Source organism: Doryrhamphus excisus, linkage group LG17 (genome assembly GCF_037039965.1).
Source record: "Doryrhamphus excisus strain RoL-2023G ecotype Guam linkage group LG17, RoL_Dexc_Guam_v1.1, whole genome shotgun sequence".
Classification (NCBI taxonomy): domain Eukaryota; kingdom Metazoa; phylum Chordata; class Actinopteri; order Syngnathiformes; family Syngnathidae; genus Doryrhamphus; species Doryrhamphus excisus.
In genome coordinates, this window is record NC_136373.1 from 9,950,163 (window position 1) to 9,974,749 (window position 24,587).

Below are 24,587 nucleotides of genomic sequence, written 5' to 3' on the forward strand. Positions count from 1 at the left end.
TTTGGTCCTGCTCTCTGCATCCTGGGGTTGCACCGCAACAAAGACATGCCGCGCCGTGACAAAGGTGACAGAAAAAAGTCAGATAAGCATATGACCTACCCATATGGCTCCACATCGATGAACTTTGTTAAACGACTGTCCATGTCGTCTTCCACCGTCTCCTGTGAAAACATGGCGCCCTCAAAATTTGCCTTAGGAAGTCTGACGCATGCGCAGAATGGCCACAAGGTGGCCAGGTTTACGCTGTTACCCAAGTACATTTTGCTATCTGGTATCAGGTTGTAAAATCAATACATTAGTTATGTAAATATTACTTGGTGTCAGTGATCATATTTACAAATAAATGGGAGGATACAAAGTTACACACAATCAAGTAAGGCATTAAATAAAGAGTGAGATTTTAGAGTAAAAAGTTAAATAATAAATCCTTGTAAAATGTAAATTAATATTTGAGGTAATAATTACAGGGCCAAAAAATCATTTTTTTTCAGTGCAGGTGACTGTTGGATGCGTGACTGTTGGATGCTAGCCGCTGCCGCCTTCGGGTCCCTGGGTTCCCTGGACTGCAAGACTTCGTGTATATCAGTGTCCTGGACGCTGAACGGGAGCGGCAGGATGTTAAGGCGTTGTACAGGGCGTTTCTTGTTGCTGGGCAGAATCTGTGCTTGTGCCTCAAAACATGAACAATCCCAAATTCCCCCAAGTGGCACACGTCACAGGAGGCGGTTGACGCATGTGTGAGTGTACCGTCACACCCATGTGTGTTTCAGAGGCCTCAACAGAGAAAGTGGTGTTGCATCAGCACCACAGCTGGAGACATCAAAATGCCGCTGAAGAGGAGGGCAAAAAAGTGGCCCGGGTGGCTCTTGACCTCTACAATCAAACTGTGGCACGGCGTACACACGCCAGCACGCCAATTGGTTTTGTGGATGATCTTTAAGTCATAGAAAATTGCCAAAACAACAGACACCGTCATGGGAGGAAGACAGATGTCACAGGAGTTGATGATGCTTAAACTCCTTCCATGTACGCCTTCACCCATTTAGTGCGTCTTTGGCTGGATGCACTCAGCTGAGTTCTCCACAGGGAGGCACCATTATCAATCCATCAGGTCTTTCTCATCTACTAAGCGCTCAAAGGGTGCACAAACTGAGGAGATATCTCAGGAGGACATCCATTCTATTCATGACATGATGCTCAATTCATTAGTGGTTTTGTTTGACCAAGTCAGGCTCCCTGCAGGCTGCAGACTGGAAGAGCAGCGTCAGAGAGACCAGAGCGAGAATAATGCACCCAAAACACCAGCAATATACTTGATGCTTCTTATATATGTATATATATCATTATATATCATTTTTTAAATATATTTTCATATATTTTTTATAATATATATGTTTTGGCCTTAATGCACATCTGCATTTCCCCCATTGTGGTCATGTGCTTACTTTTTTTGTGTATTTGTTATTTTCTTGGCTGCACGGTAGTCGAGTGGTTGTCCCGAGTTCAATTCCACCCTCCCCCATCTCTGTGTGGAGTTTGCATGTTCTCCCCGCGTGTGTGTGGGTTTTCTCCAGGTACTCCGGTTTCCTCCCCCATTCCAAAAACATGCTAGGCACTCCAAATTGTCCATAGGTATGAATGTGAGTTTGAATGGTTGTTTGTCTATATGTGCCCTGTGATTGGCTGGCCACCAGTCCAGGGTGTACCCCGCCTCTTTCCCGAAGGCAGCTAGGATAGGCTCCAGCACCCCCGCGACCCTTGTGAGGAAAAAGCGGTAGAAAATGAATGAATGAATGAATGAATGTTATTTTTCCCTCATCCCCTGCATCCAGGTAGTGCTGATCACAACCTAAACAAGCAACCGTAATCCAACAAACACCGCCTCTCGCTGACTGAATCCTAATACAAACCCAATAATCCTTCCTCTCACACCCAGTATGGCACATCAATGCCCCCCGGGGACAAAAAGCGACCCATCATCGGGGTTGATTGTTCCACATATTTATTAATGTTAGGTCATATCCAGATACATTGTTAGATTGATGATGCAATTACAGTTGCATTGGCCCCGTATATAGACTTGTATGCTGAATTCCTACGTTTCATACAACCCACAGCCCCCCACCCCACCAAGCTTGTGACCTTATCTCATCAGCAACAAATATAGGACTGTTTCATTGGTTTAATTTCTGAACTATAAAGAAACGGCGGGAAAGCAACAGAAAAACAAGCTCCCCTTGACACGTCAAAGCAGAGCAGTGGAAAGCTAACACATTTGCAAGAAGAACACAAACACTAATGTTTAGCAGCAGCTAATTCCGTCTCATCGCCATCCCTGTATGAGAATACAGCAGATGATCCTATTCGTCCTGAGCGTGTACATGTACAGGCAGGGGCGTCACTAGGTTCTGAGGACAGGGGGGGCTTAGCCCCCTGGAGATGCACAGGATATGAATGAATGTAGTAGACATTCAAAAAAATAAAAAATAATTACAAATATCCACAAAACAAATAAGGAACAAGAAGTGGGATATAACTTTCCCACTTTTGGACATATTTAGTAGAGATAGTCAATTGTTTTAGGCCACCATTAAATGTACACAAGTACACACAATCTACACTGCAAAACCGCTGCTCAAGCTCTGCAACCATTCTGCCCAGTGGACAGTCATTAATTACAAAATAATCATTATTATATTATTCATTAGCCTATTATTATTACTATCATCATTATTCTTCTTCTGATTATTACTTGTATTAGCATTAGCATTAGTATTAGCCTGCTTATTGGCTTGCTTGTTAGCCTGCTTATGACATTTGTCAGAGATTTTTTTGGTAAAAAATAATTTAAAATCAATAAAAAATGTAATAAAAATCAATAAAAAATATCCAATTATTTAGGGGGGCTGAAGAACATTTTGGGGGGACCTAATGACGCCACTGTGTACAGTGTGTGTGTATCTGTAAATGAAGGAGTTGCTTCCACCAAAGCAGACAATGCTGGGATGGTCGGGTGACGCTTGGCTTATGGGAAGCTTTTTTGACTGCATCACACAAAAAAAACACAGATAGTCACTTCAACACTGCAGTGCATTGGATGGCATGGAAGTAAGCATTCATGTAAGTACTAAGTGACAATAATGTACAATTCCATAACAAATGAAGTAGTGTCATACAAAGAAGAAATACTTGCTTGAAGACATTTTAATTCTGCCACGATTGGTTTCTTCATAGCAGTCTTGACATTTCTTAGGGAGGAATAAGATTTAAAAAATCACTTGAACAATAAAATTCAGTCATGATATGAATAATTGTGTTTAACTGTAAATACAGCACAACGTCCAAATCATACATTGTGTGTATTGGATTTCAGTATCGGCTGTCTGTCTTGATGATGCAAAGCCTGTCAATCATTTTACTGCATTCATGTGAGTGGAAACCGGGAGTGCTCAGCCACCCCCTCTAATCCGCGAGTATACACAAAATAATCTTCCTCAGAAGAGGTGGCGTGTGCGATGGAGAGGTATGAAGACACGACAGTGTAGGGAGAGACAAAGACAAGCTACATCTTGACACAAAAAATTACAACATCATTTCCAATCATGGCATAACACTTGTGGTGGAAAGGTGAGCAAGTAATGGCAGCAATCTGGTGCGCTATGCAAAAGCCAGCAGGCATAGGAACTTGTAAGGACCAGGAGCTATAATACTGTAATATGGCTAGATACAGTAGATACACTTAGATGCAAATATATACACCAGATGCTACTCCCCTTAATGCATTCAGTGTTGTTTGTGGTACCAAACCTGGCTTCAGATATATATAAAATATGCCAACGAATAGAAGAAGCGGGCCTTTTTATATGCAAAGTGTTAGAAATGGTGATGAAATCATAAAATGGGAGTAAACGCAAGTTCAAACATAGTTTTAACACATCATTGGCAGTTACATTGTGGGAAACCATCAAATCAAAAAGAATATGAATATCTACGATGTGTCGTCCGTGTCCCATCATGCTTCACTCTCAAGCTGCTCTACATTATATACTGTGGCCCGTCCGTGACATTCTGTTTGAGACAACAAAGGATAAAGTCTTACACACGATACAGATGAAGAAGGATCAGGGAGAGTTAAAGTTTATTTCTCCGTGTCAAGGTTGGTCACATTGTCCACTACTTTGGTCAGAACAGTCCGGTCCATCAGATGACACCACAAACATGGGAATTGTCAATACATTGATTGCGTGTTAGTCGTCAAACTACTCAGCAGGGAACAGGAGTGTATGGGCACGTATGTGTTGACATGTTTTGATGGTCCTCCACGGATCCACGGCTAATCGAGGATGGTGACTTGGTTGGTGAGGCCATTGGGGGAGGGGGAAACAGTGGTGGGGTTGAGCGGGGAGTTGTTCGGCACTTCCCGGCTCTCGCTGGGCCGACTGAACTGGCTGGCCAGTGACTCGTCGAGGTTGATCTCGGTGGTCAGCACACTGCTTCCATTGAAGTCCAGGTTGTCCTCACTGCACAGCTTGCTCTCCTCACACAGCGAAGGCTGGCTGGCGAGGCGCTTCTCCTCCAGGTCGCTGCAACAACAAAACCATGCGTGAAGGAGTCCACGGCAATTTGATTGAAAAAACAAACCAAAATGGCGCCAGGCACATGCAAGCTGAAGCTAAGCTACTCGGAAAAGTGAAATAATCCAGGTTATGTATATAAGGGCATACCTTTCTAAAGATCTGCAAAGCAGGATGAAGCATCAGAATCAGGGAGAGAGGACAGTGAGGTGAACACAAAAGTTAAAAGGCAAAACAGAAGACAAAGAATTGGGAAACAAGACGTCCGGATCAAAAACAAAAGGAACATCACATCACACCTGTACTCTCCGAAAGTCTCGTCCTTCATGGGGCGGGCCTCCGAGTCGATTGGCCCTTCTTCTTTATCTTTCACTGAGAGTGGAACAAAGGGTTGGACTTTATTATCGGCGTCATCGCGACCATGTGACAGATCATTTTTACGAGTGTCCAACAAACAGGCACCAGTAAGTCCAACTCCGGCAACATGTAATGGCGAGCGCCAAAGATGAGGGACATACATATTTTTATGTACAAATCAATTCATGTGTTGCGAATGGGCACCCTCCACAGGCGGGACACTCGGACCCCCATCCCTCTCAGACGTGATCAAACGTCCAGCGTGTGAAATAGATCAAACAAAGGCCATCAATGAGGCGGTGATTCACGGCTGGGCCTCAGGTTTAGGGTATCATTAGAGTATCACGATGCCTCAGCATCATCATGCAATCCCCAAGTCTTACAGCAACATCTAATCAATCAACGTCTAGTCAATTTCGACTTTAAATAATGTACTGATGTAAGCCCCACCCATTTTCAGTTAAACCACACCCACTTCCATTTTATCCAGATAGGATACAAATAATACAGAACACACACCAATTTTGTCATTGGCCTTTGAACTCCTAGCAACAAGTGGCTAAGCAGACAGGTAATGTTACTGAAAAGACAAGAAAGCAAAATTCTACATTTATTAGATAGATACAACTTTACACAGCAAATTTTGGTCTTTGGAATAAACTCCATGTGAGTTAAAATCAACTCAATCTGAGTGTACATGCGTGACCATCCATTGACTCCACAGGAGAGTTAATAGAACTCTGCTTTTACCCTCTATTCAGAGTTTAAACTGAACTCTTCTTGGTGTTAAAATACTGATCCCCCTGTCAACCTCACACCCGTGAACAAGACCCCGAGATACTTGAACTCCTCCACCTGGGGCAGGACCTCATTCCCAACCCGGAAGGAGCACTCCACCCTTTTCCGACTGAGAACCATGCCCTCTGATTTGGAGGTGCTGAGACCTATCCCAGAAGCTTCACACTCAAATGGACACCTTGTGTACACACAAAATATACACCTAACCGTGTTTATTTTGTGTAAGATTGTCTGTGTAGCATTATAGAGTGTGCATACAGGGACAGTCTTACCTGCATGCGTACAAATTACAAGCACACCGATGTCTGGAACACGGATAGGCCAGCAACAAATGCGCTATCGATGTTGTGCCAAGATTGCTTGCACTTAGTAAACTTGGCGCCTTCACGTCCGGTTTCTGAGTTCCACGGCACCAATGGCGCATCTGCCAAAGTGTGTCCGACAATGAGTGCTCCTCTTCGGGCAAGCCAGGTGGACACAGCACCCTCGCATCCTGGTTCTCCTGAGCTCCACCACTCTCGTGTTGCCAACATTACCACTCTTTGAATTCATACACCGAAAATCAGGAGTTACCAAACAGTATCTCAGCAGCTAGCAGTAGATTCTAGCCACTTTTCAGCTAGTTCTTGAGAGGTTTCATTCATTCATTATCACCTCAAAACAGACAAAATTAGAAAGGAAGGTTCGGCAGTAGTCCGGAAGTACTTCCGGGAGTGTGACCAATCACAGCGTGCGCAGAGGCAAGCCATGGTTGGAATAAATTAAAACAGACTGTTTTAGAAAGCCAAATAAATACAGCTGGAATATGTACATATTCTGGAAGATCTAGCAAGCTTTCTATGCGGGTTCTTGTGTGTAGCTGCTCTGTAAGGGTATATAAAGTTTGGTTCAGTGAAGGCTGCAAATAAGAAGGTTATCCAAGGGACAACTGAAGAAATTAAGGCCAAAAACAGCACAATCAGGAGCTGTGCTAACGTTCCCAAAAATCTAATTGCAGGTACACATATGTGACATATTAATATTGTAATTTATATAATAATTAATATAATCAAAAGTACAGAAGCATTACCTTGGAGTATAATATTTTACTCCATTACAAGGCAAAATAATGTGATTTTTCGAGGGTCATTGCTTTCATCATAATTGCTACAGATGATCTGAAAAATATGATTTATTTCACCCTGTTAAAAAGAATCAAATTGCATTCACAAATCTACAACAAAGGCTCTCCCTATTGGTTGACACTTGCCTGAATACTTCCCCCCTTTGTTCCTTCGGACAAAGCAGAGGATGAGCAGTACGAGCAGCAGCAGCACGATGGCGCTCACAAGGCCGATGAACCATCCCTGGGTTGCGAAGCTTGGCTGCACCTCTGTGACTTCTTGAGAGTAGATGGATGTCAGTTACAATACACATGACACAAAGTCAAATACACAACGAGGCGGAAGGCTTTAAAAGAAGACATCCATCTCATCCAAACAAGACGGCGCATTATGTATTCTGACAGTGTGGCATCTCACCAGGGAAACCAAAGAAATCACCTCATAAGGCTAACTTCACTTCTCGAGCATTGCAGGGATCTACAAGGAGTTCTCTGTGGGATTTGCTTTATATTTAGACCCAGGAACCCTAGAGGAGCAGCTAACCAGATGAAGATGAATACCTGTTCCTGGTGTGTCAATCTCAGTCTGAAAAAAGGTGACGTTGCTGTGGGTGAAGCGCAAATGGTAATGGGAACCAGGTCTCAGGTCCTGGAGTTGATAGAAGAACTGCGAGGAGTCCACCTTTTCTGTTTTCTTCCATTTATCAGCATCTGCATAGACAATAGAAGATCCTCCCTCAAGTTCATTGTTCAGTTGACTGCACAGGAAGTCAACAGGAAAGGACTGGAAACGCTATACCATTCTGTCTTAGATAGTGGATATGGAATCGAACATTCCTGTGCCTCTTCTTGGCCACCCAGCTGATGTTAGCAAAGTTATCACCAGGAAGCACGCTGATGTTGACTGGGGGGGCTGTAAAACATCGATATGGAGGTACAGCATCCATGACCACGTCATGCTAAAACGTGTGGTCTGTGTGAAGGAAGAGGTGTACTGTGTACCTCCATCCAGCGTGGTGGCACCTTCCCTCATGATGGGCTCTCCATCCCCGGTAGCAGTGCGCCCCCTCAGGAAGAAGCGGTAGTGGCTGTGGCGATCCAGGCCCTTCAAGGTGAGGTGGCTTATTTTCGGGTCATTTATTTTCTCCTCTTGCATCGGGCTGTCATCACTCTCTACAACTGAGGCAACGTTGACACAAGTCATGAGAATCTCTCTTTGACTTGATTGATCAGAAGTATTGGTTATTATTCAGCTGTGTTTTGCGTGGTTGTGATGCTTGGGACTTTTAATGAGCAGTGTGAAGTGGGTGATTCAAACATGGCAATAAACATAATAATAATATGTCAGCCTTGTTGGCTGTATTTTTCTCAAAAGCACCGCATCGGGTACTACAAGCAGTTTTCCAACTGACTTCATATCACCAGCCAGTCGTGACTAACCTCAGTGACTGATGCACGATCGTGCCAACTGTCTTGAAAAAAATATGTGCCGTTACGTTATGAAAGAAGTTTAAGATTGCAAGGTGCATACTGCAACATATTAAGAGGGGCGTAATATTTTAGCATGCTAAAATATAGCCATACATGCAGGATGCTTGATGCGTTAAGTGCATCTAATGTCGTGGCCAGTCAATGCAGGTTACTGTTGCTCTATTAGTTAGGATGATTTTTTTCCAAAACATTTTTTTGCGCAATAATTTTTTTTGTCTCAATCCCATTTCTTCTTTTCACATTTTGAAGCGCTACTTAGAACCTCCATACGATCCATACAGTGCAAAATGTAAATTCTTCCAATTTGGATCAGCAGGTGAATGTAACGATGTTCCAGGCTTGACAATATTTCATTCATTCATTCATTCATTTTCTACCGCTTTACCTCACAAGAGTAGCGGGGGTGCTGGAGCCTATCCCAGCTGTCTCCAGGCGAGAGGCGGGGTCCACCCTGGACTGGTGGCCAGCCAATCACAGGGCACATATAGACAAACAACCATTCACAACCACATTCATACCTATGGACAATTGGGAGTGGCCAATTAACCTAGCATGTTTTTGGAATGTGGGAGGAAACCAGAGTACACGGGGAGAACATGCCAACTCCACACAGAGATGGCTGAGGGTGGAATTGAACCCTCGTCTCCTAGCTGTGAGGTCTGCGCGCTAACCACTTGACCGCCGTGCCGCAGCTTGACAATATTTGAATGCCATAAATCGAATTGTCAAATACGGTAAAGCGCTAGATAAGGAATAGAAATAATGCTCACTCTGTAGGTATTGCAGGAGGTATCCAATTAGAATTCCATTGGGTTGACTCGGTGGCGTCCAACGCAGGGTCATTTCCGTCTCAGATGGACTGTCCAGCGTCAGAGATGTTGGGGGATGAGGAACTGGTGAAATGACACGCTGTCCATTAAAAGGGTCTTTTTGATTGCATTTGACAGCCACTCATTTTCTGCAGCAAATAACCGAACAGAACATCAATCACAACATTTCTATTCTCTGTCCTTTTCTCAAGCTTCCTGGCAATCACCGAGCGTCTCCTCCCATTACATCTCCACTCTTCCATCTTCCATCTTCCCCCTCCCTTTCTTACCTCCCTCAGCAGTGTTGAATGACAGCATCTCACAAGGCGGGCCATCCCCTTTACTGTTGAACACACTGACGGTCAAGGTGTAGTGGGAGTACGGTTGGAGCTCGCCAATCACCTTCCTCTCCTCGTTGGCCCCAGTCACCACTACGGTGGTGATGGACGGCTCCCTTCGAGCTCTGTGGTGGCTCAGAGACCTGACTCTGGTCAAGTGAATCTGGAAGACGACACTTTTTCAAATGAAACAACCTATAGATTCAACAGATGTTGAGGAATGCCACACTCGGATCGCTACCTTGTAGCCAAGCAGGTGACCTCTGACCGTCTCTCTGTCTATAGCAGCCCAGGTCACCCTGATGGCGGTGCTGTTCAGTCGGACCACATCTACATTCATGGGGGCCTCCAGTGGAACTAAAATAGTGGACAAAATTGTAATAATGAAGTACTCATGCTGGTAAAACAAGGTCGTGCTGAAAAACAATCTTACTATTCTCTCCTGAGTAGCCAATAACAGGGTCCGGCTCAGGCCCCTCCCCCTTTTCATTAAGAGCCTGCACTTTGATCTCAAATGCAGAGAAGTTGCCGATTCCATTGACGACAAATGGTGGCGCTGTTGTGTAGTTGGTGTGCCAGATGGGCCCACTGCCCACCACCCGCCTCCACAGGACGCGGTACTTGAAGTCAGGCCCGTTGAAGCTCCGTTTATCCATTTCCTGTTGTAAGAGGAATAATAACCAATGAGGCACGAGAAACCTTTGGACAACAGTTGATGCTGCCTCATGTCATTGAACATCCGCTACCTCCCAGATGATGACAAGTGTATCTGGGTCAATGGACTCACTCCTGACATCTTCAGGGTTATTGTCTGGTGCTGTGATCATAAAATGTGAGGTTAAAAGCATGGTGGTGAAAATGTGAGGTCATAAATGCTGCAAATAGCTCTGACCTTCAGCAGCTGTGTTGTAGATTTCCGAGGCTTTGCTGGGATCGCTCTTCCCCACTTCGTTGATGGCAATAATGCGGAAACGATAAGACATGTGGGGCCACAGAGACAGACTGGCACGCTCTGTGTTCCCTGATACTCGGCTCAACTCTTCCCAACCCTTCTCGCTTGATTTTGAATCCTGATCCTCAAACTCAATCACATACTCTGCAGAGATACAGGACATATTTTTAAGGATATGTAGACATCGATGGAGCCATGCAGAAACCTCCTTGACCTGTCGTCTATTCATAACAATATGTGTGTGTGTCAATACTCAACCTATGACTGGGCTATTGTGTTCATCTCCAGGAGTCCAGCTGAGGGTGACTGTACGTTGTTTAGGTTGGGTCAGTTGCAGAAGGACAGGAGGGTCCGGACGATCTTTAGGAATTGTAATGCGTCATTATTATAATGTTGTACAGACTAAAGTGGAATGCAATCTAATGTTTTTTCAAAGGAGCAATTATCATTACCATTGATTACCATTGAGCAGTGATCTTACCATACAGAGTGAGTGTGCCGGTTGCTTCGGCCATGTCCAGATTAGTGATGACCTGACACGTGTAGTTTCCTTCATCTTCAGGTTCTGCATTAGCAATAATTAAGTCCGGTCCTTCGAATGTGTACCTATCAAAGGAACGTCATGCATCTTCATGCTTGTTTACTTTTGTTGTGTTTATAGTGTTTGTGCAACAGGGATGTAGTTGTCTTGGTAAAACAAAAACATATGAAATTATGGGCTCTAATTTAGTGGCACAACACAAGGTCGCGCAGGGAAGCGGTGGTAATTTTGTCCAGCGCACCTTTATACGCAGCCAATTTGGTATACTGGGCTGCCGTAAAATGGGCGTGGCGGGTCACCAGGGACGGAGTCCACATTTTCAGCTTGGTGTGTAAAACATTTCGTGACAAAACAGAAAGATTGCCAGCTCCGACCTGGTCTATTCTTGGTGCAGGCAAAGCGCACCCTGCGCAGTGTTAAATTGGCAGACGCACAGTGCACACACATCACCAAAACCTCACAGGCAGTCGGGCCTGCAGCCCGACTACGGAGATGAGAGAGTCATGTGTGTCAGTTTTCACGGTGCCCTAGCGTAGAGCCAGTCCCAATCTTTATTCTTAACGGGATGTAAAAAAGATGGCGTACATGCAAGGAGGAGATCTCGAGCATATACCATCAAAGGTTCTCCGATGTGGTGATGACAGAGCAGGAACGCAGGTGGAGCACAAGCACAATTATGTGTTTAATGTGGCTGTCAGTAACAGTGGTGGTCTACATGGTGACGTGCATCATGGCCTCTGATGTGCAGTCCAGTGGCGTCCATTTGATTGCTTAAGATTACACTTCGCTATGTTAAACCCTCTTTTTGCCACTTGCGGGCGTGGGAGGGACAGAGGCGTGGGTGCACTGAGCTGCGCCAAACTTAGCCGCTCACAAAAATTGCAAAGTACGCTGGCCACACCACATTGGCGTGGCATAGATGAAGCACAAGGCAGTTGCGCTGCGCCTGGTCTACGAATATCCAGCCCAATGAATGACTCGTGTGTGAAATCTCACTTTTCGTCACTTTCAGATGCAAACAGCTTGTGGTCATTCTTTCGCCACTGAATGAGTGGAGAGGCGAGCTTGGGGTCCACGAGGGAAAGACAAGTGAAGATAGCCGTCTGTCCAGGCTGCACCTTCAGAGACTGAGGGGGTGAAAGGATGACTGTCCTGTCTGCAGGAGAAAGCAAAGCAACATAAAACACTGGAGCATTCAACCTGTAAAAGACACCTTCAGCGAACCTGCTGACTAAAACGATGACTACAGAGATGAGGAAGCCAAAATTTGTGGTCCACTCAAAACTTGCTCATTTTTTTGCAGTGTTCAAACACTACCAGGACAGAGCCTCAGGACTGCAGAGATATTTTTAAAAGAAAATTAAAGACACACCTTTTTAATCAGGCTTTTAACTAATATTTTAAACTCTTCTTACGTTTTTATCTTTTTAGTCCTATTTTATGCTTTTAGTCTTTAGCTTTTAACTCCAGTGTTTCCTCAGGGGGGGTCCTTCACACAGGGGGCTGTGTCGGGTCTGCTGATGGGGGTGCTGTCCTTGGGTCCCTTTAACCCGGCCGGCTGGGGGTTCCTCCCTTTGATGTGGGGGTCCGCCCGTCTGTCGGAGTCGGGGGGCCCGGGTGCGGGTCCCCCCAGTGTGGACGGCTCCAAAGGTGGCGTTTCCTTGATCCTCAGTGCCATGCCATGTCTCCCTACTGTGTGTGATTGTGTGTGTGTGTGTGTGTGTGTGTGTGTGTGTGTCTAGTATGGAAGGAGGGGCTTTCTTTGTAATTGTTTTCTTTTTAATTGTGGTAATTGTTTTTAATTCTATAAAGCACTTTGTGTTGCATGTCCTTGCAGGAAAAGTGCTCTACAAATAAAGTTGATTTGATTTGATTACCACATGACGAAAAACATGTAAAAAGACAACTACAATGTTAAATTCATGATAAATAGTAGCAAATACAACCTTACAGTCACCAAAATATTTGGCAGTGATCACCATCGTAATTGGGATGACTTCACAAGATGAAATTCCAGTTAATATCAGAACTACTCCATAAAAGCATGATATTCCTGTCAGGTTTTTGTGTCCTTTTTTGTGTCATGATCCAGGATGAAATCATCAATGAAGAAAAGAGCAAAGATCATAGACTATCGCTGTCAAGTTAACACAGACATTTTCTGTAGCAGCTTTTTTTTTTTGAGGGCCAAATTAGTTTCATGTTGGATATTCGTCTCTGTCGCTGTTAATTTCATGTTGGCAGTTAGATATTCAGCTCCATCGCAACAGCGGTATTTCCCCCTCACTGTACCCGGACTGCTCTCTCATGGTGCGGTGAATGTATGGCAATATAATGTGCTCTTATACACATTTGTAGCTATTACACAATGAGCTTCTTTATTGTATAATGTAAGATTAATGTCTACATGAACAATGCAGCAAATGTAATCAGAATAATGAATGTTGCATCTCTGTGTGCAGCTTGCGACGTCTTCATCTTTACCAATAGCGAGTAAGGAGGGCAACTTAATGTCATTGATGACATTAAATGACTTAAGGTCATTTTCTATGCCATTTATTTTCGCAAGAGGGTTTGCAGGAGTCTATCCCAGTTGACTTCAGGTGAGAGGTGAGATACAATCTGGACTGGTCGCCAGTCGTGTAACAATTACAACCATGGAATTTCCATTTCACCTACGACTAACAATTTAAAAATATATATAGACTAGAAGATAAAGGTGCCTGCAGGTTGGGTGAACATGTCACATGAGCGTGTCTTTCACTTACTGAGCACCTCCAGCTCGGCACTAATGGACAAGTTGGTGTTTTGCACAGTGCAAGTGTAGAAGCCCTCGTTATCGTGTGTGATATTGGAGATCTCCAGCCCTCCAGTGGTGAGAGGGTTCATTCTGGAATCCGCCAGAAGGGTGGAGGCGCTGCCACCGTTCCTGTGAACACATCACATACCACACACAGGTACAGTATTACAATTATTGCAAAAACTCAACTTTTTCTGGCATCGTCAGAGAGTTTTCTGGTATTTGAGGAAAGCATGTTTGAGTTGCAATTTGCATTCTCACTCAGCAGCAAAGGTGCTGCTGGGACATCCGAACTAAGACAAAAGTCTTAGTTGCTCCTCTTCCAGATGCAAGATGTTCCCAGTCTTCTTTCTATTCTCCATATGTGATTCTTTACAGGGGGATATTTTATGCTCCACACCCAGATTGTCGGGAAGTGACATGCACACACAAAATCATGACATCACACATTGCTGTGTGTTAAAGGGGACCTATTATGCTCATTTTGTACTTTGTATTGAGTTGTGGACTGCTATAGAGCAGCTACACACAATAACAACACACAAAGCTATATGGATCTTCCAGAATCTGCACCTATTCAGCTGTATTTCTTTGGATTTCGTGGTTCCTGTGAAAATGGTCTGTTTTAATTTATTCCACCCACGGATCATATTAATATAATAATCATTTTTTAGGATATAAATAATGCAATAAAAACACAACAACAATAAACCCACAAGATATAATTGCAACCCTGCATATATTTCTACCTCAATGTTTCTTTCGACCTTCCCTGGTAACTATTTACATTTAAGAAGGAGTAATTCTGTTACTAATTCAATTACTTTTGGGGGAAGGCAACTGGTAAGTAATTACTTTTCTAGTCTTTTGCCAAACCCTGCTTACCATATGACTTTTGGTTTCGGAGATCCAAAGCTTTCACATTCGAGCAAAACCTTCTGGCCCTCGGTAACCGTGTAGGTGTTGCCATCCTCAGTAAGGATCTGGGGAGGCAGCTCTGAAACAACAAACCAACATTTAGATTTTGAAGGTTTGAATGTTTAAAGGATAGACATGGACATACGTATACTATATGGCACAAAATAACAGGAACACCACTCAGAAATTAAGTGTTATCACAGAAAGCTTTATACATATTTTGGACAATTGTATGCTATATTTGCTATTTGGGGACTATTATACCAGGAAACACTCACCAATGACATAAACGTTGGTGTTGATGAGGATAGTTCCGTGCTTATTGGAGGCCTGGCACTGGTAGATGGCAGTGTCTCCAAAATTGACGTCTTTCAGGATGAGAGAACCGCTGGCTGTTAGAGTGCGTCTGGGGTCTTTGTCGGTCGCTGGTCCAAAAAAATCCAGACACAGTCGGTAAATACCGGGGTATACCGCGTGTTTAAATGTGAGTATTGACTCGTACTGACATGAAAGGGGGATTCCGTTGATCATCCAGGTGATGGCTGGAGAAGGGATGCCCTCTGCCTGGCAGTCTAGTCTGACATTCTCACCTGGAGCATACAACTGACTGACTGGTTCTTTGGTCCAGTATGGAGCAGCTATTGACCAAAAACACATCTCATGACATTCCTCATTTTCATACAAAAACATCATTACGGTATAATGGTTTGCTTTGTGTTTTCCACACCTTCCACTGTCACCGTGTAAGTGTGTGTGATCCTCCCTTGGGAATTGTCAGCTATACACTGGTACTCCCCTGCATCGCTCTCAGAGATATTGGTGAAGCGCAGACGGCGGTCAAACATCTCTTTGTCGGTGCGGGATTCCGACAATTCCCCGTCCTTCCTAACCCACAGCACTTTGGGAGTTGGACTTAAGAGAAGAGAATAGGAACAGAAACATGATTAAACACAAGAGCATGTGGAGATTAGATGATGCGAGGAGGTACGTTTGCAAAGGACAGCCAAGGCAATGAGAATGGAATGAAAAGTGTATACAGATGTCAGGCAGGTAAGAATCATCAAAGGTGTGTTCACAGCTTTATAATGGCCACGCACAAATGCATGTACATGCACACTTAGACACTTACTAGCCTTCGATGATGCACTCGAGCTCTATGGTCTGGCCCCTGAGTGCCTGGTAAGTGCTGTGTCTTCCGGTAGGTCTCATCATGAGGGGACTCCTGTTCCGCAGCACTGTGTTGGCTGGAACAGGAACATTCAACCACAACATATAAACATATACTAGTACATGTGTCACTTTGCCAGCTACCTTAGAAACCCTCAACCGCCACATATCCAGGTCTTGGTTTTAACATTTAAGGGTCTCTCTGATGTCTGCTTGCGTCACAAACGAGATGGCATTGATCACTCTATGAATGTCCTTAACTCCTGTTTCCATGCAGGTGCTAGTTGGCAGAATAATGCTGCTCAGATGGTGTTGTGCTTAGATTTAGCGGAACTTCCTAAAGCTGATGGCATGGTGTTCTTCTTTATACCACAAATTAGTTGGGACTGAATCAACACAACCACACAACTGACCAGAATTGCCAACGTTTCATGTATGTATTATTATGCCCCTCCTTATTGTTACCAGCTGATTCATTGACGTCAATAAACATAAGATCAATGACTTTCTGGATTTATCGTCAAACTTACAGGGGTTGACGGTCAGAGTCACGGGCTCTTTTGCCAGGATGGTGCGAGTTGCAAGATATTGGACATTGCAGGTATAGTCATTCCTGCTGTCCTCCTTTTTTAGGTGGGCAAAATATAAGTTACCATCTTTGCCCACCACAACCCGCTCACTCAGGTGGATGTGACGGAGCTCTGCAGGGAGAAATGTCAGAATGTCATAGCGCAGTATTTAAATGAAGGTTGATATAGAGACGTATACAAAGTAGATAAGATGATGCTTGACAAGAAAAACACAAAAAACAGAAGCTAAACAATAGTTATTTGTGTATTAACTGTGATCAAATTGTTGGATGATACTTGAGAAGTGATGCACAAAGTATCCAGCAACGCTGTAAGGTACACAAGGTACAGCAATAAGGTACACAAAATAACAGCAGTTCATGAGGAATGAACCGACCTAACCCTAACCATTATTCATTAGTTCCTCATTAGTTCTTATTCAGCCAAAATATCACAAGGAATTCTCAGTTCTCTACCATTGCAGACTAAAGTCAGATATTGTTACATGAATACAGTTTTAACAGTCAGCAATATTATCTTTGATATAGATCATTTTCAGTGTTGAAACTGGTAAGAGTACCTAATGAAGTGTCCTGTGATTATCAATAGACCATAAAGAAATGGGAGGTTCTTGGAGAATGTGGCAGGAAAATGACGTGAATGTCGAAATAGAGGGATAATATACTCACTCCAGTCCATCCAGTGAATGATAGGCTCCATCGAGCTCTGTGGGGGGTTACATTGCAGAACAATACTGCTTCCTTCCTCAGATTTCACATTCACTTTTTTCTCTTTCTGCTGAGTTGGTGGGACTAAAGAAGGGTAGGAAAGAGAAGTACACACTTGTGACCGCAAAAGGTTGACACCACAACCTATAAACACATGTGCTTTATTTAGATTTTGTAGGGATCACCAAGGAAGACTTGGCAATTATCATTTATCATATAAAAGGAAGGGGTGGGGTGGGGGGGGGGGGGCGACGCTAGTTCATCTTTTGTGTTGCGAAAGTGGAACAATGTGATTTGTGAGTTCTGTGCTATATTTGCTTCCTGCCCCCCCCCCCCCCTGCTCATGGTGCATAACCCCACGGGAAAGACTCAAAAGGGTTTCCCATGATGAGAGATCCCATTATGCGTGACGTCTTTGACCTGACACCAGATCCCATCACCTGAATGATGGGACAATGACTAAAAAAATCCACATGCTGGTAAAGACGCTTACATTAAATACTGCTTGCTGTCATTGCTGGTGAGGTTTGGTGACACAATGCTTGTCAACTCTTGTAGAGCCAATTTACTATTGCGCAGGGTGCGCTTCGCACCCCAGGTCAGAGCTGGCGATCTTTCAGCGCACCTTTTTGTCAGGAAACTTTCACTGCGCTTACCCTGGTGCACCGCCATGCCCATCTCGGCACAGCCCAGTCTAAGAAATTAACAAATTGACTGCGCGCAGTGGTGCGCCGGACGAATTTACAATTGCGTGGGGTGCGCCATGCCGCGCCACCTTCCACTGTTCCATGAATATCAGTGCTTTTATTGCAAGTTTGACAGACGTTGGTCTCATAACTTAAGGGCGGTGGTGATAGGAATAAAGTGACAGCCGTACATCAGCCTCAAATTTCATGTGCGGGTGCGTGGTGAGCTTGCTCACCACAACTACGTTCTACACAAATTAAAAAAAAATGCATTTTGGGGAACACCACAAATCTCAGAGCCAAAAAATCCTAGGTTGGTTGTGAATGAAGAATTTTTAAGACGAATCGATCTTGGGTGTGCTCTCACCATCTGTGTTGAGTATGGCCTCACTGGAGACGGCCGTGCCAAGCTCGTTGGATGCGTAACACACATATTTGCCCTGGTACTGCTTCATGGTGTCCATGGTGTTACTGAGTGTGTAGAAGGCGAATGAACCGGATCGCTCTGTCACCTTCAGCTCAGGGTCGGTGCCTGGATCAAACTCCTCTCCATCCTTCGTCCATCGGAAACTTGAACAGGAAATAAAAAAAAACATTTGCTTTTCACTGGATGTGCTTGATTGACTGAATTTCAGGACCAAAATAAATGTAATCCCTGATGGGACTCATAAACTTCATCCTCTACTTTCCAGCAAATACATTTAGCTAGGATTGCTTAATGACATTCATCCTTGGTCCATGACAAAGATGTTGGATACGAACATGGGAGGAGGGTTTCCTGAAGCTTCACAGGTCATGACGAGGTCTTCAACGCTGAAGACGGTGACAGTCCCCGGCTGTGTGGTGATGACTGGAGGCCTCTTGACTACAAGGAGCAAAAAGATGCATCATTGTAATGCAGGCATGCACATAATGGTGAACTTCTAAAGGGGACCAAAAAAATCGTCATTGGAGCCCTTTTTGGGAGTAAAATCAAGCAAAATATTGGGGTTCCCTCCAACCACCATCATGTCACGAGAGAAAACAGCATCCAAGACTTTTTATTCTGGAAAGATATTTAGCTTTTTCTATGTAATATTTATTTTTCAATACTTATGTTTTATTATTTGCTTTATTACACTTGAATGACAGCCAACCTGTCTGCCTTGTACAGGGTCCTAGGCCTACCCTTGGTGTAGCGACACTATTCCCTGCAGCTCTCTGGTCATGCCACACATAGATTCAATAATTAAATAGGCCTACTCGATTTTGATTGACACTGTCACAGCGGTGTTGATTGTAGTACAAGTATATGCTGGTGTATGGTTGCAGTATATCATACCGACTGGTTTTTCTAATATTTTGGCTCCGCCGTTTGGCATGGGAGTGACAGATTTTACAAAATGTATCGTACTGCAGTTCTACACTACTGCGAATGACACTTTTTTAAAAACAACTCTCTTGTCGGGTAAATGAGTGTAATATACAGTAGAGAGGATGAAGGTGTTGCTGAGGTAGCAGAGTGGAATGATGGTGCTGGTGATGATGCAGCAACCGATGGAGGCAGATGAGGCGGCCCAACGGACAGTTAGTTGGAGAGAGAGAGAGAGAGCGAGAGAGAGAGAGAGAGAGAGAGAGGGAGGGAGAGAGAACAAGGGTAGCCAATGAAAGGTAATAAGCCTCTTTCCTCTTCCTGATCAAATTAAAGTTCAGGTTGGGGGCTGTGCTGCATTACAGGCAGAAAATGAGAGATGAGAGATGAGAGCGCGGTGCTTTGGCTACACTTTTATTCCCCAAATGCCGCTGATGTGACAGCACACAGTCTGAACCATCTCACAATCATCCCACCTTTGGAGGCTACAAAGCACACGCAACCTAACAATCTACTGCATGCATAATGAAACAGATGCTTAAGCACGTACAGGTACGACGCTGCAAATGCTGGATTCATTAAAGTGCAGCACAGTGTAAAGATTTTTTATGTGCTGTGATAGAAAGTCCTGTGGCAGCATAATGGAAGTGTCAACAACAAGCTTTGCCAGCACCTGCATTACCAAAGATTGGAGTCAAGTTAAAAGCACTTACGGTCACTTATGTGGTCTTATGTGGTCCGCAGTGAAGGCCAGAAAGTACGCATGAAGAAAACAATGTTTTAGTTAAAGTACACCAGAGAAATATACGTAGATAGACAGACAGATAGATAGACAGAGAGATAGCCTTCTATAATGTTTTAATATTTTTGTGAGTGTTTTCTGATTCTATTGTATTAACAACATGGGTAAATAATAGATTTGGTCTTACTAGCATTGCTAAAATGAATGTAATGGCACATTCTCATTGTGTTGTACAACAAAGACAATCATGAAAACACCAAGTATGAGAACAATTATGCTACACTGAAGATAGCACACATCATTGTCCATGTTGACACATCTCCTGTATTGATCCTTATCGCGGGTCACCTCAGTGAAAGTCACCAGCTCACTAATTGAAAGGCAGGAGACAAGTTGACCTTTTACATCTTTGACCTGCTCGTCTTTTTCCTTCCTCCTCCTCCTCCAGATTATCATCCACCCTTCTACGTTCACCGCCCTTTCACCTCACCACCATCTTGTATCGCTCCTTTGGGAATTAGATTGGCGGATTTACGGCTTTTGGTCTGCATTTCAGTGAATGCGTTAGCATAAGAGCATGTTTGCTGCTGCTTTGTACACACACTGAGTGGGCGGTGACGGTGGTGAAGGACGGTGACTCACTGAAAGTGTTTGATAATGTGGAGCAACAAATGCAGTGATTGGAATGCTTTGTCTCCGATGTCACACTGCCACATCGTCACCACCTGGGGGAGATGACATCCAATATCGGCCCTCGTCCATGCAGTCAAGGAGGCGGAGGTTAGCAGAATTCTGTAGATTTTTCTAGTGTTGATTAAATTACTCATCAATCACATTGTGGTTTGCTGTGAAGACACCAGATCAATAACTGGCCTGATCAATGTACTGTATGACAGGATCAATTACAAAGTAATTAGACCCACAACTGGATATTTCTTGTACAAGTAAGAGCAAAAACCATGCTCAATCTGCTTCTGGCTCGAATTAATCACCATCAGATGATCATTTGGGTGCTTTGATGAGTCAACATTATTTCATTAAGACACCAAAGGAAAGCATTCATCTTACATCGGAGTATACTCACAGTTGGATGGAATGTGTATGGCTGCTTGGCTGGAATGGGTTGCAAGGGAGAGGAGAAGAATGAGGGGGAGGACAGGGGGGCGGATGCTGGAGCACCGTCCCCTACTGCCAACCTGCTGTCGCTGCTCATCCAGCATTGCTCAATGTCCCATCAAAGTCCCACCAGGTCACGCACACAAACACAGCCAGAGGCCTCTGTCCGTCGTCGTCGGTCACGCCCTCCTCTCTAGAAGAGAAAAGAGAAGGGAGGAAGGGGCGGGGGCGGGGGCAGCAAGGAGGGGGTGAGGGGGCCATGTGTCAGAATGGGAGACAAATGAGCGTCTACCATGTGGTCAGTCATATAGACAGACTGAGACATGGACTTCATCCACCAATCTACAGCTAACCACAACACTATCACTACAGCAGATCGCCATTTGGTTGATTCCATGTCCTGTGGCTCACATGGGGCGGGGGCACAGATGGACATTATCAAGATAATGGAAACCTATGTATATAGCTACATTAATATGTACAGTATAGTATCAGTCGTGGTGAGATGGGGGAACGACCCCTTCTAGGAGTCTATCCGTTCTCCATCTGTAATCTTGGAGCCAATTCTGGCCATCGACTCCAGGCTGGCCCCTCTCTTTGTGGCACCACGTGGTGCAGCCCGCTGTTTGTTTACACCGCACCAGATCACAAGCTCTTAGCGCATGCCATAATTAAGACGCTCAAAGGGACGAGACAAAAGGAAATTACGATAACGGAGTGAGGACGTTTATTTGGCAGCCCCGCTGCTGGAGTGAGAGATTTTTTTATGGCCTTGCACACAACACCCCGCATTGGCAGTGCCACAAATCAATGACCTTGAGAGTGAGGGAAAGTCAGATAGGAGAGCGATGAAAGATGACGGCAAAGACAAAAGGATGATTCCTCTGTGGGCTAATTACAGATCATTAATGTGCACAATTCAATGTCTGTATGAAAGGGGAGTCCAAATCTTTTCAACAGAATGAGCAATGTTCATTGGTATGTTCATCAGTAGTACCAAATTAGGCAACATGGATGACCAAACAAAAGCGGAGCCCTTAATGGGCCCCTTAAACTGGTAGCATTAGGATGAAATGAACCATTGGATTGTCTCACTTGCCTTACACACAGAAAGCAAGAGGAGTGAAGAATTTAAATACAAAAGTGGAGGAGGAAAGGGAGAAGTGAGGAGGAGGCGGGTGAGAGGTGACAGGAAGAGGAGGCAAGACAAAGGGTGGCAGATGTGACACTCGTACAGCATCCATCCTTGCATACACTTATGGGCAAGCGCTTCCAATCGGCGTGGGTGTCACTTGCTCACTGTTCGCTCTGAAGGTAGACTTAACAGGTACACTCCACATCATTTTGTTGGGAACAGGGCAAAAACAGTAACACCAAATTGCATTCAAAGTACTGATGATGTATTTGTGAGTCAGTTATTTTGCACTACTGTTTGTCCAAAAACTAAACCAGAAGTGCATTAGGTAGACTAAATGACACACTGCAATGCATGTACTTATCACATGCATATGCCTCAGTACTATACTCAGGTACTTTATACTTGTACTATAAAACAAAGTACAAATATAAAAGATGGAACCAGTAAACTACAAAACTATTTCACTAATAAACACTAATTATTAATATTTCTCACTTTCAGTTTCAAAGTTAAAGGTAATCATTCATTCATTCATTTTCTACCGCTTTTTCCTCACGAGGGTCACGGGGGTGCTGGAGCCTATCCCAGCTGTCTTCGGGCAAGAGGCCGGGTACACCCTGGACTGGTGGCCAGCCAATCACAGGGCACATATAGACAAACAACCATTCACACTCACATTCATACCTATGGACAATTTGGAGTGGCCAATTAACCTAGCATGTTTTTGGAATGTGGGAGGAAACCGGAGTACCCGGAGAAAACCCACGCATGCACAGGTAGAACATGCAAACTCCACACACAGATGGCCGATGGTGGAATTGAACCCTGGTCTCCTAGCTGTGAGGTCTGCGGGCTAACCACTCGACCGCCCTAAAGGTAATCAAAGTAGTTGAAATCATTCCATAATAAGAGCTGTGTACATAGTACTAGAATGTCAGTCAAAATAGCTATACATAGCATTAATGTATTTACTATCAAACATTTCAGAAAAGACAACTCAGGTTGTCAAGGCAACATATTAAAGTGGTTTCAGCAATGTAGCAGGATGGCCTTTATCATCCACCCTATGGAGTATGGTGTTGCTTACTGTGATTGAGCGTTCAACCAACCCCCGCCGAGCCAGCTCCACCCAGCGTTGCCAACTTGGCAACCGCTAAATCTGGCAACATTCCACACCTTCTTGATGGCCAATGTGCCATGCAAGGACTCTGTGTGTGTGAGCCTCGTCACACTTTTGGGTTAATTTTTTTAATTTATTTACTCTAACTGAACTATTATAGTTATAGCCAGAACTTTACATTTTATTTAGTGTGTATATTATTGGTATATTGGTTTTTGTTATTGGTTTCCCTTTTGGTTTATTGTAGCAATATTACACTATTTGGAAATTTGTCAAATCAAATTTCTGATTTTTAGATGACTCCAACTTTAATTTGATACCTCATTTACTTCTCTACACTAAAAATATTAAAGATTTTATACCGGAAAATACTGCCTTTGGTCCCCATTGCTATAACATTGCATTACTACACAATCTACTTGGGTTTTGTAACATTCCTATTTGTTGTATTGACTTTCAATTGTTTTGTTTATAATTATATAATATTTTAATATGCTTTTATATTTATATATTATATGACTTTTCATTTTTTTATTGTTATGATGTAATTATGCAATAATTTCCTTGGGTGAAAATCCCAAGGTGGCATTGTTGGCTTACATCCCATAACCCTTAACTGGCCAGACAAAAAAATCATGAAATAATAGCATAACAAACGCAAGTGTAGAAAACATGCATTTCTATAGAGTGGTGAAGGGCGCAAAGCCATCAAACATTTCACTTTTTTAACTCCTACAAGTGAATTTCGTAATAGATACAGACTGAGTTAGTTTATATGTAATCAAATAATAAAGATGAAAGTTGGAGCTCTATGTGTAGATTGAGATGTCTGTTCACCACCTCATCTTTAGTGGGGGAGCCACAGTGAATCAGGAGGGGACCTTAAAGGGGACCTATTATGCTCATATTTCGGAACTCCTATTGAGCAGCTACACACAATAACAAGCTCAGAAAGCTTCTTGGTTTTTCCAGAATCTGCACCTATTCAACTGTAATTCTTTGGATTTGGTGGGTCCCGCCAAACGGTCTGTTTTAATGTGATATTGGCCCACCTCCAGGCACACCCACTCCGCTGTGGTTGGTCACACTAGGGAGTACTTAAAAGGAGTTCCGTTTTGTGCCACTAGCTAACGCTATAGGAGTTGATAATAAACAGTGATTTATCTTTTCACCATACAGCCATATATATTGGATCCTGAATCCAATACGGAAGTTGAAAGTTTCTAAATGGTAAGTACCACGCCTTTTGAAATACGCGAACCTCATCATCGTAAACTTTGGCATGGTTTA

General features: G+C 43.8%; 1 protein-coding gene across 3 annotated transcripts in view; it reads right to left on the bottom strand.

The window, feature by feature from the left end:
• Nucleotides 1-1,993: 1,993 nt before the first annotated feature.
• The window catches only part of l1cama (L1 cell adhesion molecule, paralog a), a 46,464-nt gene continuing 23,870 nt past the window's right edge, over nt 1,994-24,587 (bottom strand). The window contains exons 2-29 of one of the 3 annotated variants that reach the window (XM_078797680.1): nt 21,008-21,232; nt 19,895-19,909; nt 18,593-18,695; nt 18,198-18,400; nt 17,106-17,228; nt 16,378-16,548; nt 15,810-15,924; nt 15,408-15,592; nt 15,187-15,318; nt 14,959-15,105; nt 14,648-14,759; nt 13,731-13,891; nt 11,959-12,118; nt 10,903-11,027; nt 10,680-10,781; nt 10,362-10,565; nt 10,216-10,286; nt 9,903-10,128; nt 9,711-9,826; nt 9,422-9,632; nt 9,093-9,215; nt 7,834-8,010; nt 7,631-7,744; nt 7,393-7,542; nt 6,979-7,107; nt 4,874-4,946; nt 4,725-4,736; nt 1,994-4,583 (exon numbers count right to left, since the gene is read on the bottom strand). In XM_078797680.1, the coding sequence (XP_078653806.1) occupies nt 4,334-4,583; nt 4,725-4,736; nt 4,874-4,946; nt 6,979-7,107; nt 7,393-7,542; nt 7,631-7,744; nt 7,834-8,010; nt 9,093-9,215; nt 9,422-9,632; nt 9,711-9,826; nt 9,903-10,128; nt 10,216-10,286; nt 10,362-10,565; nt 10,680-10,781; nt 10,903-11,027; nt 11,959-12,118; nt 13,731-13,891; nt 14,648-14,759; nt 14,959-15,105; nt 15,187-15,318; nt 15,408-15,592; nt 15,810-15,924; nt 16,378-16,548; nt 17,106-17,228; nt 18,198-18,400; nt 18,593-18,695; nt 19,895-19,909; nt 21,008-21,143 (3,846 nt within the window). In that variant the 5' untranslated portion in view covers nt 21,144-21,232 and the 3' untranslated portion in view covers nt 1,994-4,333. Of the gene's footprint in view, nt 4,584-4,724; nt 4,737-4,873; nt 4,947-6,978; nt 7,111-7,392; nt 7,543-7,630; nt 7,745-7,833; nt 8,011-9,092; nt 9,216-9,421; nt 9,633-9,710; nt 9,827-9,902; nt 10,129-10,215; nt 10,287-10,361; nt 10,566-10,679; nt 10,782-10,902; nt 11,028-11,958; nt 12,119-13,730; nt 13,892-14,647; nt 14,760-14,958; nt 15,106-15,186; nt 15,319-15,407; nt 15,593-15,809; nt 15,925-16,377; nt 16,549-17,105; nt 17,229-18,197; nt 18,401-18,592; nt 18,696-19,894; nt 19,910-21,007; nt 21,233-24,587 lie in introns of all 3 variants that reach the window. The other 2 variants (XM_058085138.2, XM_058085141.2) reach the window with 2 other exon arrangements.